General features: G+C 39.1%; 1 protein-coding gene across 2 annotated transcripts; it reads right to left on the reverse strand.

Annotated features, from left to right (window-relative positions):
• Nucleotides 1-31: 31 nt before the first annotated feature.
• Nucleotides 32-14,394, reverse strand: radx (RPA1 related single stranded DNA binding protein). Of its 2 annotated transcripts, none has more exons than XM_056260048.1 (16): nt 14,303-14,394; nt 13,501-14,065; nt 12,431-12,573; nt 12,128-12,320; nt 11,609-11,717; nt 6,328-6,428; nt 6,038-6,157; nt 5,865-5,957; nt 5,609-5,782; nt 2,823-2,962; nt 2,521-2,681; nt 1,726-1,770; nt 1,250-1,344; nt 581-868; nt 337-503; nt 32-218 (listed from the first exon to the last, which is right to left on the reverse strand). In XM_056260048.1, the coding sequence occupies exons 1-16, from the start codon at nt 14,306-14,308 to the stop codon at nt 72-74; spliced, it is 2,547 nt and encodes an 848-aa protein (XP_056116023.1). In that variant the 5' UTR covers nt 14,309-14,394; the 3' UTR covers nt 32-71. The 2 variants fall into 2 exon arrangements, with proteins under 2 accessions (XP_056116023.1, XP_056116024.1); XM_056260049.1 differs by having other exon boundaries at nt 13,501-14,058; nt 14,303-14,383.
• Between the last annotated feature and the right edge of the window lie 1,940 nt (nt 14,395-16,334).

The raw sequence follows: 16,334 nt of genomic DNA on the forward strand, positions 1-16,334 counted from the left end.
CATGACTTGTACAGGACTTTTCTTCTTTCTTTCTTTTGCATGATTGATTTTTTTTTGTTAGACGTGTCCTCTCATTGAGTGCTGTTGGGCTGGCAGATGTCCGCTGTCCTGTAGAGTTTAGAGCAGATCATTTCCACCCTGCCTTCTCCAAGCAGACACAGATCAACAATACACACCACACGCTCTGACTCCAGTGTAGGGGCAGAACTCATCAACGACTCTGCAGAAAACACACACACACACACACTTTAGTTCTACCTGTGACTCACAGGTTATTCAGCAGAGATGGAGGATGTGAACAGAACAGAGTGGTAAAACACACACACACACACACACACCTGGTGCGGGAAAGCTGCCGTCTGGCCGAACACACAGACGTCCTGATGAAATGCAGGACAGCAGTGAGTTGTCATGCTGAGTGTGTGGCACTCCAGCAGCTCTGGGGTCATCAGATGAGGCGACGGGCACAAACAGAACATCTACTGCAGCCGTTTGATTCAGCCCTGAGAGAAAAAGAGAGGTCCAGTTATTACCTGAAGCTCCATTCCACAACATAGTGAGCTGCAAGTGCTGCTCTTACCCAGAACTGTGAGCATGAAGTAACCGGGGCAGGCCACAGGTGTGTGCGTGTGTGTCTGTGAGGTCAGATCGGGGTTCCATCTCGCTGGGCTCAGGTTGAGGTCATGTAGTAGAACTTCTCTGTCGTCAAAGTGGAATTTTTCAGGAATACTTTCCTGATCGAGTCTGCCACAGCAAATGTGATCTGCCACTTGCTGTTTCACTAACGGCCAGACTCTGCTCTCCCATAATGCAATGGGGTGGCTAGCAGCTTGCTGTACATCTGGGACTTGCGATGTCTGGTCAGTCTCTTTAGAAATAACAACACAATATTTGATATTCTGCTCACCAAGGCTACATTTATTTAATCAAAATGCAGGTCAAACAGAAATAATGTGAAATATTATTAAAATTTTAAATAACTTTTGTTTTCTGCTAAACTGTAATATATTCATGTGATGGCAAATCAAAGCCATTACGTCTTCAGTGTCACATGATCCTTCAGAAATCATTCTAATATGCTTTTTTGGTGCTCAAGATACATTTCTTCTTATTATTTTATCATTACAAATTACTCCAGACATTTAACACATTCAATTATGTATTATATTATAAATGTGTCAGTGATGTTCAGAAAGTGCAACACCTTTTCCTACAGCTGACTGTCTAAATGATATGTGTTCGTCTATACCCTCAGATTCGTCTGACTCCAACTCCCCTTCATCCTGTTGTTGTTCTTCTTCCTCTTCATGAGAGGTAAAGGCCACCTGCATACCTGCATTGTACCTCAATGGAGAAAAAAACATTATGCATATTGTGCACTTACAATGGGAGTCAATAGGGCAAGACACTCAAATGGAATTAATGCTAAATATACAGTTTTCAACTGTGGCCGTAATAAAAAAAAAACAGGTACATTTCCAGATTAAAATATATGATACTTAACTAGACGATAAAAACAAAAACTGCATATAGATATTTTGTTATCAGTATGCTTAGCTGAAGAGTGATTTGTTTTATTTATGGGCTTTAACACAATATTTTAATTTAGAAGAATTCTTTACTTAAAAAATAAACATGTAGATGTAAAATTGAATAACAAATTCTTACGAAATTCTTCCTAATTAATTCATTCAAGTGAGACTAAGTGTAATGTGCTTAGATTACCTGTTGGACTGCATTTTGGATCTGGTGAAATACTGACAATGCACTCTAAACAAAGAGGGGGAAAAATTATTGGTGACATACTAATGAAATTAAAAACTTTTTATATGAAGTAATTTCACTAATTAAGCAATATTTGTTCAGCCTTGTTGCCACACCTGCCACTGGCTAGTAAACCAGCCATAAATGTCTTACCTGCCAAGAAACAGTTTTTTGCATTAATATTTATTGACATATATTTTTGTCCCTTTGACAATGGATTTGTCTGTAGACTCTTCCTTAAACATTTACACTGCTGTTCAAAAGTTTGGGGTGATTTATAATGTTACAAAAGATGTCTATTTCAAAGAGATGCAGTTCTTTTTATCAAATAATCCTGACAAAAATGCATCATGGTTTCCACAAAAATATTAAGCAGCAGCACAACTGTTTTCAACATTGATAATAATAAGAAATGCAAAGCAGCAAATCAGCATATTAGAATGATTTCTGAAGGATCATTTGACACTGAAGATTGGAGTAATGATGCTGAAAAATCAGCTTTGCCATCACAGGAATATATTACATTCTGTAATATTTTAAAATATAAAACAGTTATTTTCATTTGTAATCAAATTTCACAATATTACTGTTTTTACTGTATTTGTGATCTAATAAATGCAGTCTTGGTGAGCATAAAATACTTCTTTAAAAACAAAAAAACCTCACTGACCACAAACCTTTGAACAGTAGTGTATAATGAACAAAATCATGGATCTGATTCACTTTGGCTACTTGTACTGGTTAAGAATGCTTTACCTAGAGCCTGTCTGCACTCTCCTACGTTTGGGTGAGACTGTAATATCCGAATCAGGTGAGGTTGAATCTGTTTCTCTCTGTGACAGAGTCATCTCATCCTTTGTGGAGGAATGAATGGCAGCTACAGTGTTGCTGACCCCTCGTACTGAGACACCCTCCTGCTTTAAAGACATCACCAATGATGTTATTATTTTTGTCAGCACATTTAGATTCTTTCTAAAAAATGTAAAGGGAAATAACAGACTGTCCTCATGGTGGCTGCAGCTGACTGGCTGTTTTCATCTTGATTCAGAAGTACAGACCTGCCGATGGCTGTGTGGTGGCCAGATGTGGAACTGCACAGCAGCCACGTGACCCTGTACAGCCACTCTCCTGTGCTCCCTGTACTGCAGACTCTCCAGCTCCCCCTTCAGCTCAGCCACTGCTGTTATAGAAAACTCATCTACAACACAGGATTAAACATGTGTTTAGTTAAATCATTAAATGCCTCAAGTGGTGAAAATCAAGTTTGTAATGTTGTTTATATGTCTATGTGGTGTTTATAATATGCTTTTAGACAAACCATGTGCAAATTCATTCATCAACACCATTGCTGAGTATTTTCTCCTTAAAGGGATTGTTTACCCCAAAATGAAATTTCTGACATTTCTGTCATCATTCTGTCATCAAGTTCCAAACTTGTATGAATTTCTTTCTTCTGCTGAACACAACAGAAGATATTTTGAAGAATGGCGGTAACCGAGCAGTTGATGGGACCCCACTGATTTCCAAAGTCAATGTTGCCCATCAACTGTGTAGTTACCAGTATTCTTCAAAATATTATCCTTTGTGTTCAGCAGAAGAAAGAAATTTATACAGGTTTGGAACAACTTGAGGATGAGTAAATGATGACAGAATTTTAATTTATCCCTTTAAAACTGCGGGGTGTACTAGACGGTCTCAAAAAAGTGGTCTGAAACCGTCCTAGTCTCCTACCGTCAAACATGTAACCATCCCGTCAACATGCGGGGCGGGGCTTTTCTCCACTGGCTTTCTTTGATGTTCAAAGCGTTTCTAAGGATGCTGATTTTTAGAAGACAGCTGTCTGACTCTGAGATGGCGAACGAGAACAGGGCTAATTTGCATATTCATGTGCGCGTATACTAAAAGAACCAAAGGGGGTAGAGTAACATTCAAGCTATTTTAAGGCATGAAGAAGTTATTTTCACAGGAAAAAACTGATATGTCAAAAATATGTCATTTTGATGAGTTTTAAAGGGGTGGTATAATGCCCCTTTTTACAATATGTAAAATAAGTCTCTGTTGTCCCCAGAGTGTGATGTGAAGTTGTAGCTCAAAATACCCCACAGATAATTTTTTACAGCATGTTAAAATTGTCCCTTTTTGAGGGTCAGTAAAAACGCGCGTGTCCCTTTAAATGCAAACCAAAGGGCAGAGCTTCAAGGCCTAGTGTGTGTTAACAGCTCCGATTACCTCACGCAGACAAGCACTAAAATGTCAGACACTGTTCTGTATTTTATGTTTGGAGTTGGACAATGATTGAGAGACTCAAGAAGAAGTGACAACACGTAGAATGGAACAGGACGTTTCTGAATGGTTAGTTGATGAATTTATGTTGCTGATGTGGAGTGAACTATCTTCAATTAGCATATTCTGTCATGATAATCTATAAAATTGCTTCTGTGGGAACTGTTGTAAATGCCTACAGAGTGACATGCTATTGCATTTGTGTTACGTACTGTATTGTATGTGAAAAGACGGATGCGACAGCTTGAGCAGACTCACAAATGTGCTCGACTACAACAACTCTTCCTCTTCTTAACATGGACTGCATGTTCCCGGGGGCGGAGTTTATGTAAATTTTAGGGTTAGTGATGTCACTAACCCGGGAGGAATGTAGTGTAGTCCCTACCAGCCGTTTGTTGTAGTCCTTAAAAAACGATTTCTTTAAAAGCAAATATCTTCCTTTGCTTTGAACTTTGAGCGTTGTAACTTTACAGATGTTATTTATGCTCAAACAGCAACATTACACACTAACTAAAGTTAGAAAAGTGAAATCATAATCAACCACCCCTTTAAGGGATACAATTATTGACTGCAGGCAGGGGGACTTTAAAGGTGGCGTAGGTGATTCTCTGCAGAAACATTTTTTGTTATGCTGGTTGAAAGTCTCCTCATATCCTGATAGGAATCACTCTGTTAAGCGGTCTAAATGTATTTTTATAAATATGTCGTCTGTGGAAGGTATAGGACCATAGAATGTTTGTTCAATCGTTGCGTTCGGGCCTGTCGGTCAATGTGTGTTTGCATTCCACTGCGCAGACTGTTCACGCAGACGACACAAGTCATCAGTGCGTTCACGTACGCTGTGCAGACAGAGCGAGAATGGCAGGCAAGCAGCAACAACCACCAGACTCTCATCGTGGAACCCCTGGCATGCAAGAAATATGACACACTGACAGGTTTTGCTAGCTAAACAAACCGAAAACTTGCTGCATCTAATTCCGTTTTTAAGAATTTGTTTTCGTTTGGTATTGTAGTACTGTTATTAACTGTACTATAAAGTTTTCTCACCGGTGAATAACACATGATGTATTGCAGTAACGTTGTCTCCGGTCTTCTTGGCTGTGCGTGTTCATGCTTTCAGGAGGTGTGGCTTTGGACTGCGATTTGCAGGGAGGGTGGGACGTACGCTTTTAGTGCTATCAGGCTAAAATTAGCATTTTCCCAGATGTCTTACAGCACCTTTAACATTAAAATCTTCTGAACATTGGAAATAAAATAACATGACTGCATGCAATGATCTTATTCGCAACAGTAAAACGGCTTCTCGAGCAGAAAAAATGTAGGGCGGGAATTGATTTTGTCCATTGAGAATTGATTGGATTGTTGTGGTTTGCTATTGCTGTGATCTCATGTGAGTGACAGGTTGTCCCGCCCCCGCCCTCATTATCAGAGAAGTCTTGATTAAAGATTATGAGAAAAAAAATAATAATAATGTAAATAAAAATAATAATGTAAACAGATAAATCATGTATAATAAATATTCCATAAAATAATTGATTTCATGGGGACTTGAAATTCTTACTGGTCATGTTGCTATTGGTGGTGGTTGGTGTGAAGGTGGGTGGGGCAGGAGGGTAGCGGTAATGTCCTCCAACTGCAGTCCTCCGCAGCATGACACTGTCCTTCAGTGTCTTGGTCCACTGGATGAACGCTTTAACTTTTGGCTCATTGACGTAGGGCTGCTTTTTATGGCAGCCTGTTAATGCAAAAAAAATACATATAAACAGTTGAGCTGATTGTGGTTATTTATCTGTGACCTCATTGTAGCTGAAATTTACCCGTGATGAAGAGCTGTGTTTCTGTGCTACTGGTCAGATACACAGAACAGCCTGTCTGACACACCCTCATCTGAGTGCACACCAGATACGTCACTGAGAGAGAGACAATCAAATCATTCAGCATTGGAGAAATACAATGCTTGTGGACATAAAGCCATGGGTGGGTTTTTTACTAGGACAGATGTTGTTGAAAATCTCTGGCTGGGATGAGGAGAAGATCTCAAGGATAAAGGGAGAGTCAGTTGTCCCATCCACTGCATGTACCCAGCGATACGCCCAAAACTTTTCAGGTCCTGACACACACACACACACATGCAGATGTAACGATGGATGGATTAAACAGTCAACCCTAAGTATGAATATTAATAATGAAGCTAGCATTAGCAAGCATAAAGGAGCTGGGAGAGGAGTACCTGTATAAATTATCTTAACTGACAACCAGCTGTTCAATAATAGCCTATACCTGTCTTTTCCTTGCTCCTGATTCGCTCAACCCGGCCCACATAAGTCACTAGACCAATGACATCACAGGCTTGGTTACTGTTCATTGAGTCCACCTCTGACCTGATCACAGAGAGAGGTTTTGTTTAGTTAGGAGACTTTATTATCCACAATGTGGAAAAATATTGTTTGGCTTCATGACAAAAGAATGTGTATTGTAAATAAGAAAAAAACAGTAACATTAAAGGTATTAAAAATGAAAACCATAATGCAATAAAATAACCCTAAAAATAACATTAACTATGCTATTACTTAAATTAACTTTTTTTGTTGTTGAAAGAACCCTCAAGGCTGCATTTATTTGATTAAAAACACAGTAAAACAGTAGTATTATTGGGAAATAATATGATTATTTTTAGTAATATATATATATATATGGCATATCTAAAAATGTAATTTATTCCTGTGATGGCAAACATGAATTTTCGCCAGCCATTAACCAAGTTTTTGGCACATGAGCCTTCATAAATCATTCTTATATGCTGATTTGATAGCATTTGTTTTTATTATCATTGTTAAAAACAGTTGTGCTGATTAATATTTTTGTGGAAACCATGAAACATTTTTTGATGAATAGAAAGTTCAAAAGATTGGCAGTTGTTTAAAGTAGAAATCTTTTGTAACATTATAAACATCTTTACTGTAGCTTTTGATCAATGTAATTCATTCTTCCTGAATAAAGTATTAATCCGAATAAGTATTAATTTTTTTAAAAAAAACAACAACAACTTACTGACCCCAAACTTTTGAATGGCAGTGTACATCTAATGTAAAAAAAAAAAAAAGGTCCTGTTTCAAACCAATACACTGAAACCAAAAGTTTAAAGGAACAAATTAACCAGTGTTCATTTTGACCACAAATTTTGATTTTGTTTTAGTCATAGTCTTTTGACTAAAATGTCATTTAGTTTTAATCATATTTTGGTCATCTGAATTGTTTTAGTCGCCTAAAACCTAATGGGTTTAGTTAAATTGTAATGCATCAATTAAGCATTTCTCTAAAATGTCCAAACTCATTAGCTACTGTATATACTCCTGGAGAAAACATCTAGGCCTATTAACATGAATGATATTAAAGGTGCAATAGGTGATCAGGGAAATGCTAACTTTAGCCTGCTAGCATTGAAAGAAGCGCTTGCATACATAAGTATGTGATTGTAAAATGATATATATATATATATATATTATACATATACATGGTATGAAACCAACTTTTTCACTCACCGGCCAATTTGGCTACTAAATTTTTACCGGGCATTCAGAACTTCTACTAGCCAAAAAAAAAAAAAAAAAACAGAGAGAAAGAAATAGGCTAAACAGATGAACTACATCACAGCTTATATATATATATATATGTAGGGAAATATATAAGCTGTCACGTAGTTCATCTGGGTTATTTCCTTTTTTACTTAATTTTTTCTTTTATATATATATATACACTCACCGGCCACTTTATTAGGTACCCCATGCTAGTAACGGGTTGGACCCCCTTTTGCCTTCAGAACTGCCTCAATTCTTCGTGGCATAGATTCAACAAGGTGCTGGAAGCATTCCTCAGGGAGTTTGGTCCATATTGACATGATGGCATCACACAGTTGCCGCAGATTTGTCGGCTGCACATCCATGATGCGAATCTCCCGTTCCACCACATCCCAAAGATGCTCTATTGGGTTGAGATCTGGTGACTGTGGAGGCCATTTTAGTACAGTGAACTCATTGTCATGTTCAAGAAACCAATTTGAAATGATTAGAGCTTTGTGACATGGTGGAAGTAGCCATCAGAGGATGGGTACATGGTGGCCATAAAGGGATGGACATGGTCAGAAACAATGCTCAGGTAGGCCGTGGCATTTAAACGATGCCCAATTGGCACTAAGGGGCCTAAAGTGTGCCAGGAAAACATCCCCCACACCATTACACCACCACCACCAGCCTGCACAGTGGTAACAAGGCATGATGGTTCCATGTTCTCATTCTGTTTACGCCAAATTCTGACTCTAACATCTGAATGTCTCAACAGAAATCGAGACTCATCAGACCAGGCAACATTTTTCCAGTCTTCAACTGTTCAATTTTGGTGAGCTCTTGCAAATTGTAGCCTCTTTTTCCTGTTTGTAGTGGAGATGAGTGGTACCCGGTGGAGTCTTCTGCTGTTGTAGCCCATCCGCCTCAAGGTTGTGCGTGTTGTGGCTTCACAAATGCTTTGCTGCATACCTCGGTTGTAACGAGTGGTTATTTCAGTCACTGTTGCCCTTCTATCAGCTCGAACCAGTCTGGCCATTCTCCTCTGACCTCTGGCATCAACAAGGCATTTCCGCCCACAGAACTGCCGCTCACTGGATGTTTTTTCTTTTTCGGACCATTCTCTGTAAACCCTAGAGATGGTTGTGCGTGAAAATCCCAGTAGATTAGCAGTTTCTGAAATACTCAGACCAGCCCTTCTGGCACCAACAATCATGCCACGTTCAAAGTCACTCAAATCAACTTTCTTCCCCATACTGATGCTCGGTTTGAACTGCAGGAGATTGTCTTGACCATGTCTACATGCCTAAATGCACTGAGTTGCCGCCATGTGATTGGCTGCTTAGAAATTAAGTGTTAACGAGCAGTTGGACAGGTGTACCTAATAAAGTGGCCGGTGAGTGTATATATATATATAAAATAAAATTTGGATTTCATACATTCATTTCTTATCAAACAAAATCTCCAAACAACAAAATCTCTTTCATCCTCATTCTTTTCACCAAACTGTATTTTAGGTGGACAGATCAATACAGTACAAAGAACATCAAAAATATTTATTTGTAGGATGTTGAAAAATAACTGTCTTTTCTGTTAATCAAATGCTTTTTAATCTTCGCTATTGCTTTTTAACGCAAATGAACAAGCGCACTGTTAGTAACACACCAAATTGGTTAGTGAATTTGACAGCGTTCTCCGCCACAGCTGATTTTTACCCACTGACGGGTGTTAATTTCAAACCCTCTATGTATATATATTATATACATATATACACAGGGTTTGAAATTAACACCCGCCAGCGGGTCTGAATATATATATATATATATATATACACTCACCGGCCACTTTATTAGGTACACCTGTCCAACTGCTCGTTAACACTTAATTTCTAAGCAGCCAATCACATGGCGGCAACTCAGTGCATTTAGGCATGTAGACATGGTCAAGACAATCTCCTGCAGTTCAAACCAAGCATCAGTATGGGGAAGAAAGTTGATTTGAGTGACTTTGAACGTGGCATGATTGTTGGTGCCAGAAGGGCTGGTCTGAGTATTTCAGAAACTGCTAATCTACTGGGATTTTCACGCACAACCATCTCTAGGGTTTACAGAGAATGGTCCGAAAAAGAAAAAACATCCAGTGAGCGGCAGTTCTGTGGGCGGAAATGCCTTGTTGATGCCAGAGGTCAGAGGAGAATGGCCAGACTGGTTCGAGCTGATAGAAGGCCAACAGTGACTGAAATAACCACTCGTTACAACCGAGGTATGCAGCAAAGCATTTGTGAAGCCACAACACGCACAACCTTGAGGCGGATGGGCTACAACAGCAGAAGACTCCACCGGGTACCACTCATCTCCACTACAAATAGGAAAAAGAGGCTACAATTTGCAAGAGCTCACCAAAATTGGACAGTTGAAGACTGGAAAAATGTTGCCTGGTCTGATGAGTCTCGATTTCTGTTGAGACATTCAGATGGTAGAGTCAGAATTTGGCGTAAACAGAATGAGAACATGGATCCATCATGCCTTGTTACCATTGTGCAGGCTGGTGGTGGTGGTGTAATGGTGTGGGGGATGTTTTCCTGGCACACTTTAGGCCCCTTAGTGCCAATTGGGCATCGTTTAAATGCCACGGCCTACCTGAGCATTGTTTCTGACCATGTCCATCCCTTTATGGCCACCATGTACCCATCCTCTGATGGCTACTTCCACCATGTCACAAAGCTCTAATCATTTCAAATTGGTTTCTTGAACATGACAATGAGTTCACTGTACAAAATGGCCTCCACAGTCACCAGATCTCAACCCAATAGAGCATCTTTGGGATGTGGTGGAACGGGAGATTCGCATCATGGATGTGCAGCCGACAAATCTGCGGCAACTGTGTGATGCCATCATGTCAATATGGACCAAACTCCCTGAGGAATGCTTCCAGCACCTTGTTGAATCTATGCCACGAAGAATTGAGGCAGTTCTGAAGGCAAAAGGGGGCCAACCCGTTACTAGCATGGGGTACCTAATAAAGTGGCCGGTGAGTGTATATATATACAGTATATATATATATACACATACACAGATTTAGACCACTTAACATAGTGATTGCTATCAGGATATGAGGAGACTTTCAGCCAGCATAACATAAAATGTTTCTGTAGAGAATCACCTACTGCCCCTTTAAGGTTTGAACATGCAATTTAACTGCTTTATTTATTTTAAAATTACATAAAACATGGTCTCTTCAAATTAATGATATATGCATTCTTTATAACAACTTGCATACAACATTCTTCATTCTTTCAAGCAGATATATTTGTAAAAATTATTATACTATTAAAATTATTTAGTCGAGTGCATTGAGTGATTTTCTCTTTTTCTTTTGTTATTTTATTACATTAATGATGACGGACAGCAGCAGGTTTAGGCCAAATCCACAGATACAATACACTGATAAACATCCAATATTCTACCAAATGTTTACGTGAATACTTGGCAAAATTGACATTTTGACATAATTGTGTTTATTTGTACGTTCAAGCACGAAAAGACGCAAAAGAGAGCTCAATTCAGCTGTCTGAGAAGAGGCTTTTTGTGTGAGCACAGAAAAACGGACTGAACTGAGCTCTCTTTCGCAATCGTCATGCTTTTTTTTTTTTAGATTCATCAATTTTCAGATTCATCCATATGTCTGCTCTTCTCTTTCTCCTAGACGTTGACGTTTTATGACACATGCAAGTGTAGATCAGCGCGTTACAATTCAAAAGTGCGCATCATCTACCACGCAGGACATCAGTTCTGACTGGATCTCTTCCCTGCCTAACATGTTCGTCTCGTTTTTATTAGTTGACAAAAATGTCAAAAGTTTTTGTCATTCAAAACTGGTTTTTATTTAGTTATAGTCTCGTTTTTGTCAGTGAAAAAATTGTGTTGACGAAAATGATGATGAAAATGATTCATCATTGAAATTAACAAATGAAAATGTTTGTAAGTGGCGAGTATGTGTACCTTGTGGCAAAGTTGTATGGGACATCAGGCAGACCCCACTGAGGCTGAACACTTTTTGGTGGAATTACCGTCACTACAGATGCAGGACTTCGAGGATTTAAGCAGATCTCTACAACACAAAAAACAACCACAACCAAAGAGCTGAAATAATGTAACTTTTCCATGAAATGGTCCAATATTGAACCTGTATAAAGGCCCTTGCGCACTGAGTCAGAAATTTTCGTATGCGTTTTTTCGTATTCGTGATTCTGTGGCTCTGAATTGTCAAAACACCATTCAAACTGCTTTACGGATGTGAAAAACGCAGAAAATCAAACCCAAATCGATTTTTTTATGACGGACGAAAGTTTCGGAGGCAGTGTGCAAGCGTGACTGACATAACGTGAGGTTGTATTTATTTTTTAACGTGCGAAAATTTCGGACGCGAATTTCACACTTGGTGTGCAAGGGCCTTAATACAAACCCAGCTGAAATACTTGCATAAGAAAGCTAGCTTTGGAAAAGCTCTGGAGTTCATACCAATAGAGTGGAAAGTCATAAGAGAGAGTGTGTGGATCTGTGGTCTAGAGCGCTTCTGATAACTGTGTTTCAACGAGTACTGCTGCAGATATAGAACTGAGCCGACTGTCAGTCGCTTGAACCACTCAGGACAAAGATCATTCCATACAACCATAGACATGACGCCACTCTGATCAGCCACCTCACAGTACACCTGAAAGAGTGGAAGAAAGAGGGAACCGAAGAAAGAGATTATGTTTGGCACCGCTGAAATAATCAATAGCTGCAGACAAAAAAACAATGTAACCTATGACCTCAACTCACCTGAAATGGGAAGTCAATGTTCTGTCCTGGTTTTCCATAGTACCGGATTCTGGATCTATGCAGAATTCGGACCAGTAGTGGGAGAGGACGTCTGGAGCTGTGAAAGAATGCATCCAGATCCGCAAGAAGAGTGATTCTAGAGACTGAAAAAAAGAAAGACAACAACATTGACCAGATATAATGAAAGGATTACTATTTCGCTATAAATTGTGTGTTGTACAATTTTTGACAAACAACTCCATTTGTCAAACTCAATTATCCAACCCTTTTAAGCTAGTATTATTTGAAAATAGTTTTTAGTCTCCATGAAATCAAGTGACAATTCTTATATTTTAAATGGAATATTGCAGAATTTATTATAAGTTATTTATATGTGCACATCATTTTCTTAAATTTGTGCGCCCTCATAATCTTTAATAAAAATAACTTGCAATGATATTTCTTCTGAATATTCATATTCTTTCTGATGATGCGTTTACTGGCGTGAGGGCGGGGCAACCTGTCACTCACAGATCACAACAATAGCAAACCACAACTACCTAACAATCCATCAATTCCCGATGGACAAAATCAAGTCCCGCCCTACAGTTTTCTTGTTCAAGAAGACGTTTCACTCAGTTATAGGTCACAATAAGAAAGAAAAGACTATTGCAACTTTCGTTTCATGTTAATTTTAATATTACTATATTAATATATATGTTTTAATATTTATATACAAATATATATATATTGTTTGTATGGCACTTATACGTTTATTAATAATTACAAGCAAACATTTTGCCCCTAAACTAACTAGGCTTTTTAGGCTAAACTTTGTAACTTACCAAACTTTAACTTAACCTAGCAACCTAACTTTTATTTGAACCTTTAATGTATGCATGTATACATGTATGAACATGTATCTCTGTGTGTGTAATGTATAAATATGTATGTGTTTATGTATGTATGTATGTATGTATGTATGTATGTATGTATGCATGTATATAATACACACACACACACATATATATATATATATACATATATATATATATATACACTTTTTTTTTATACCACTGCTGATCTCATACCATCAATAACCACGTCTGGAGGTGGGTTGTTAGGAATCCACACGCTCCCAAAAGGATCATCGTTTATCCACAGTGGTAAATAATATTTTCTGCTCAGCTGCAGGGGTCCATCGGATCGGGTCACATAGTCCTGGCACCACTGCGGAATTGTCTCAACGTCTTTAATAGACAGAAATCTCTCAGGAAGCTCCACGACGCCGTGAATCCCGTCTATCCTCAGGTAACTGTGACTCAGTCTCGTCTCATCGTGAACCAACGACAGCAGGGACACCAGGACCCCCGCCCCGCAGCGCAGCGAACCCGTCCGGACCCAGCGGGTCAGACTGTCCGCCAGCTGACACTTCATCCTCCATCGGCCGTCCGTGATCGTCAGGTCGTAGCTGTAGCTCTCACCGGAGGGATGTTGTAAGCTCAAGTACCGGTCCAGAGCGACGACAGCCAGGCACAGCGGCCTGGCGAGGGTCAGGGAGAGAGTGTGAGCGGACCGCAGCTGTTCAAACACAGCCTGAAGAGCAGAACCGGACGCGCTGTCACTGTGATCCGCTGGACCTGCCATCTCTGAAACCTGAGACGGTTTCAGAGATTTTCAGACGGTTTCTAGACCCAAACCTCTACACGATCTGGCCCGAACCAGATGGAAGCATTTAATGAAGTTTAATACGTGTAACAGTTATAAGTAAGTTAACTTATATGAAAGCGAATGACTTGCTAAGCTTGCGTATCTGAACTTTACACTGTATTATTCTTTTTCATTTTGAAACAATATAAAAGTTAATGCGATTTTGTAGCTCATGACACTCACTGTCATTTATTGAAATCTGAAGTCAGCTCAATCCTCACGGAATGTAAACAAACTCCAAGCGCGGGGGGATTTCGTGTTTCTTCTTCCCGAATCACGAGCAGTAGCAGAAGATTAAACACTGAAAGTAACCGCAGCGGCACCTACAGGCACGGAGGACACGACCGCGAGACCGTCTGCAACTTTGAACCCACTGCACAGACAAGGCGGCTAGTCCAGACCAAATTGCATGTTTGAGCTGTTTTAACTGAAAGTAACTTGCACTGACATATCTTAAAATATTTTTGGAGAATACCACCAACACTTGTGACGTCAAGTGGTCAGACCAAACAAAAGATGGAGCTGAAAAAGTAATGCTGGTTTATTTTGTCAACGCCGCACATGGGGCTTCATCAGGGCGAAAATGCCATCAGTGCCATTGTTTTGTCTGAAGATGCACACCTGTAATGTTTTTTTTTCCCTAAGGCACCTTTTTAAAAGCTATACTTAAATGTCCTAATTAAACTAAGGTCTTATCCTGGCTTTATAAACTCTGTCTGTGAAACCAGGCCTCAGTTTAGTTTTGTGCTGCTTGTGATTCGGGAAGAAGAAACATGACCCTAAGGATAATGCATTTTATGGTTACAAATTGCATTACAATCGATTTTTAAAATTGAATATTGTTGGACAAGCATATTTTTAGTAATACATTTTGCGACACAAATTAAGCAAGAGGTTTTGTTTATAATTATACGTTTGTTTTTTTAATAGTGTGGATTGAAAATAATGAAAGTCACTATAACATCCAAGCTGTTTCAGAATGTAAACTTTTTTATTATTAATTTCTTTTAAAACAATATTAACAATATGTTAAAGCTTGTTGTGATGGTATATGTACACAGAAGAGTAAAAGGGGGAAAAAACAAGCCATACATCATTGACTGTGCAACATCAACTCGCTGAACTGACAAACAGAAAGCTTTACGTCCCCCAAAGTAAGACACTTCAATAATCTGTTACAAAATACCTCTGTTTTACTTTCAAATCATACACTGTATATAAATTTATTTCAATCTATTTAACATCTTATAAAATAAACAACTATATTTTTTCTAAACCTTTTTGTGTCTTATATTACAATATCTTCCATGTATTTTCTGCAGAGTATCAGCAGAGATGGCTGTTTATACCAGGTTTCGTTTTCGTCTCATCCCCACACCTGGTAGAATATAAATGCATTGACGTTCTCGCACCCACAGCGAGAGTTGTCACCTGAAGTCAAATGTTCCGGTAACACACATAACGCATACACTCACAACGCACACATAACACACACTCGCACAAATCCATGAGGCCTAAAACCTCATCAGAGCAGACACTTTTGGGGAGAAATCCAGGCCAGAGACAAAGAGAGAGCAAAAAGCAAAAGACATAAAGAAGGGAAAAAGAATAAAGTGCAGTCGCCTCAACCAGAGCATAGATTCACAGGATGAAACGAGAAAGAAGAAGAGACTGAGAGAGCCAGTACAGGTATCGTCTACCATTCACAACCCAATCAATGAACACAAAGAGCAAAAACTAAACCTGCATGTGCAAACGACACCGCAAAAACATGAACGTCTGCAAAACAACCAAACCTTTAACCTCAACAAACATTTGAGACTAAATGTTTGAGCCTGGCTGACAAAATATTTCATGAAAACACCACAAATGGGCATTTAATGAAGGACGAAGCAGCTGGTTTTGTTCGGGGGATGATGCGCACATTCTAAAACGGCGTCACATGAAGACTGAATCAGATTGGCTTAAATCGCAACCTTTGGATTTATTCGTCCTGCTCATTTTGAAATCAGTCTTTGCAAGTCTACTCCACTGGAAAATCTATATTAAAACTGGTTTTGGAACAAAACCAGGAGCTGTTTTCTAGCTCCTCCAAAATCCACTTTGACTGGTTACTATCTGGTTTGTTGATGGTCCTGTATGGTTTTATCAGCTTGGACCAGCTAATCTTGTTTAGACCAGCTACAAGTGTTCCAAAATTCACCTTGAGATGGAT

The sequence above is a fragment of the Rhinichthys klamathensis genome, unplaced genomic scaffold, assembly GCF_029890125.1.
Source record: "Rhinichthys klamathensis goyatoka isolate OS25496 unplaced genomic scaffold, OSU_Roscu_1.1 h1tg000172l_1, whole genome shotgun sequence".
In the NCBI taxonomy this organism is placed as follows: domain Eukaryota; kingdom Metazoa; phylum Chordata; class Actinopteri; order Cypriniformes; family Leuciscidae; genus Rhinichthys; species Rhinichthys klamathensis.

Bases quoted from the DNA above. Each gene is read 5' to 3' on its own strand.
- radx (XM_056260048.1), bottom strand. The intron at 12,574-13,500 runs GTATGAGATCAG...TCTTTTTTTCAG, and splicing joins TCCAGACGTGGTTATTGATG to TCTCTAGAATCACTCTTCTT. The intron at 504-580 runs GTAAGAGCAGCA...TTTTTCTCTCAG, and splicing joins CTTCATGCTCACAGTTCTGG to GGCTGAATCAAACGGCTGCA.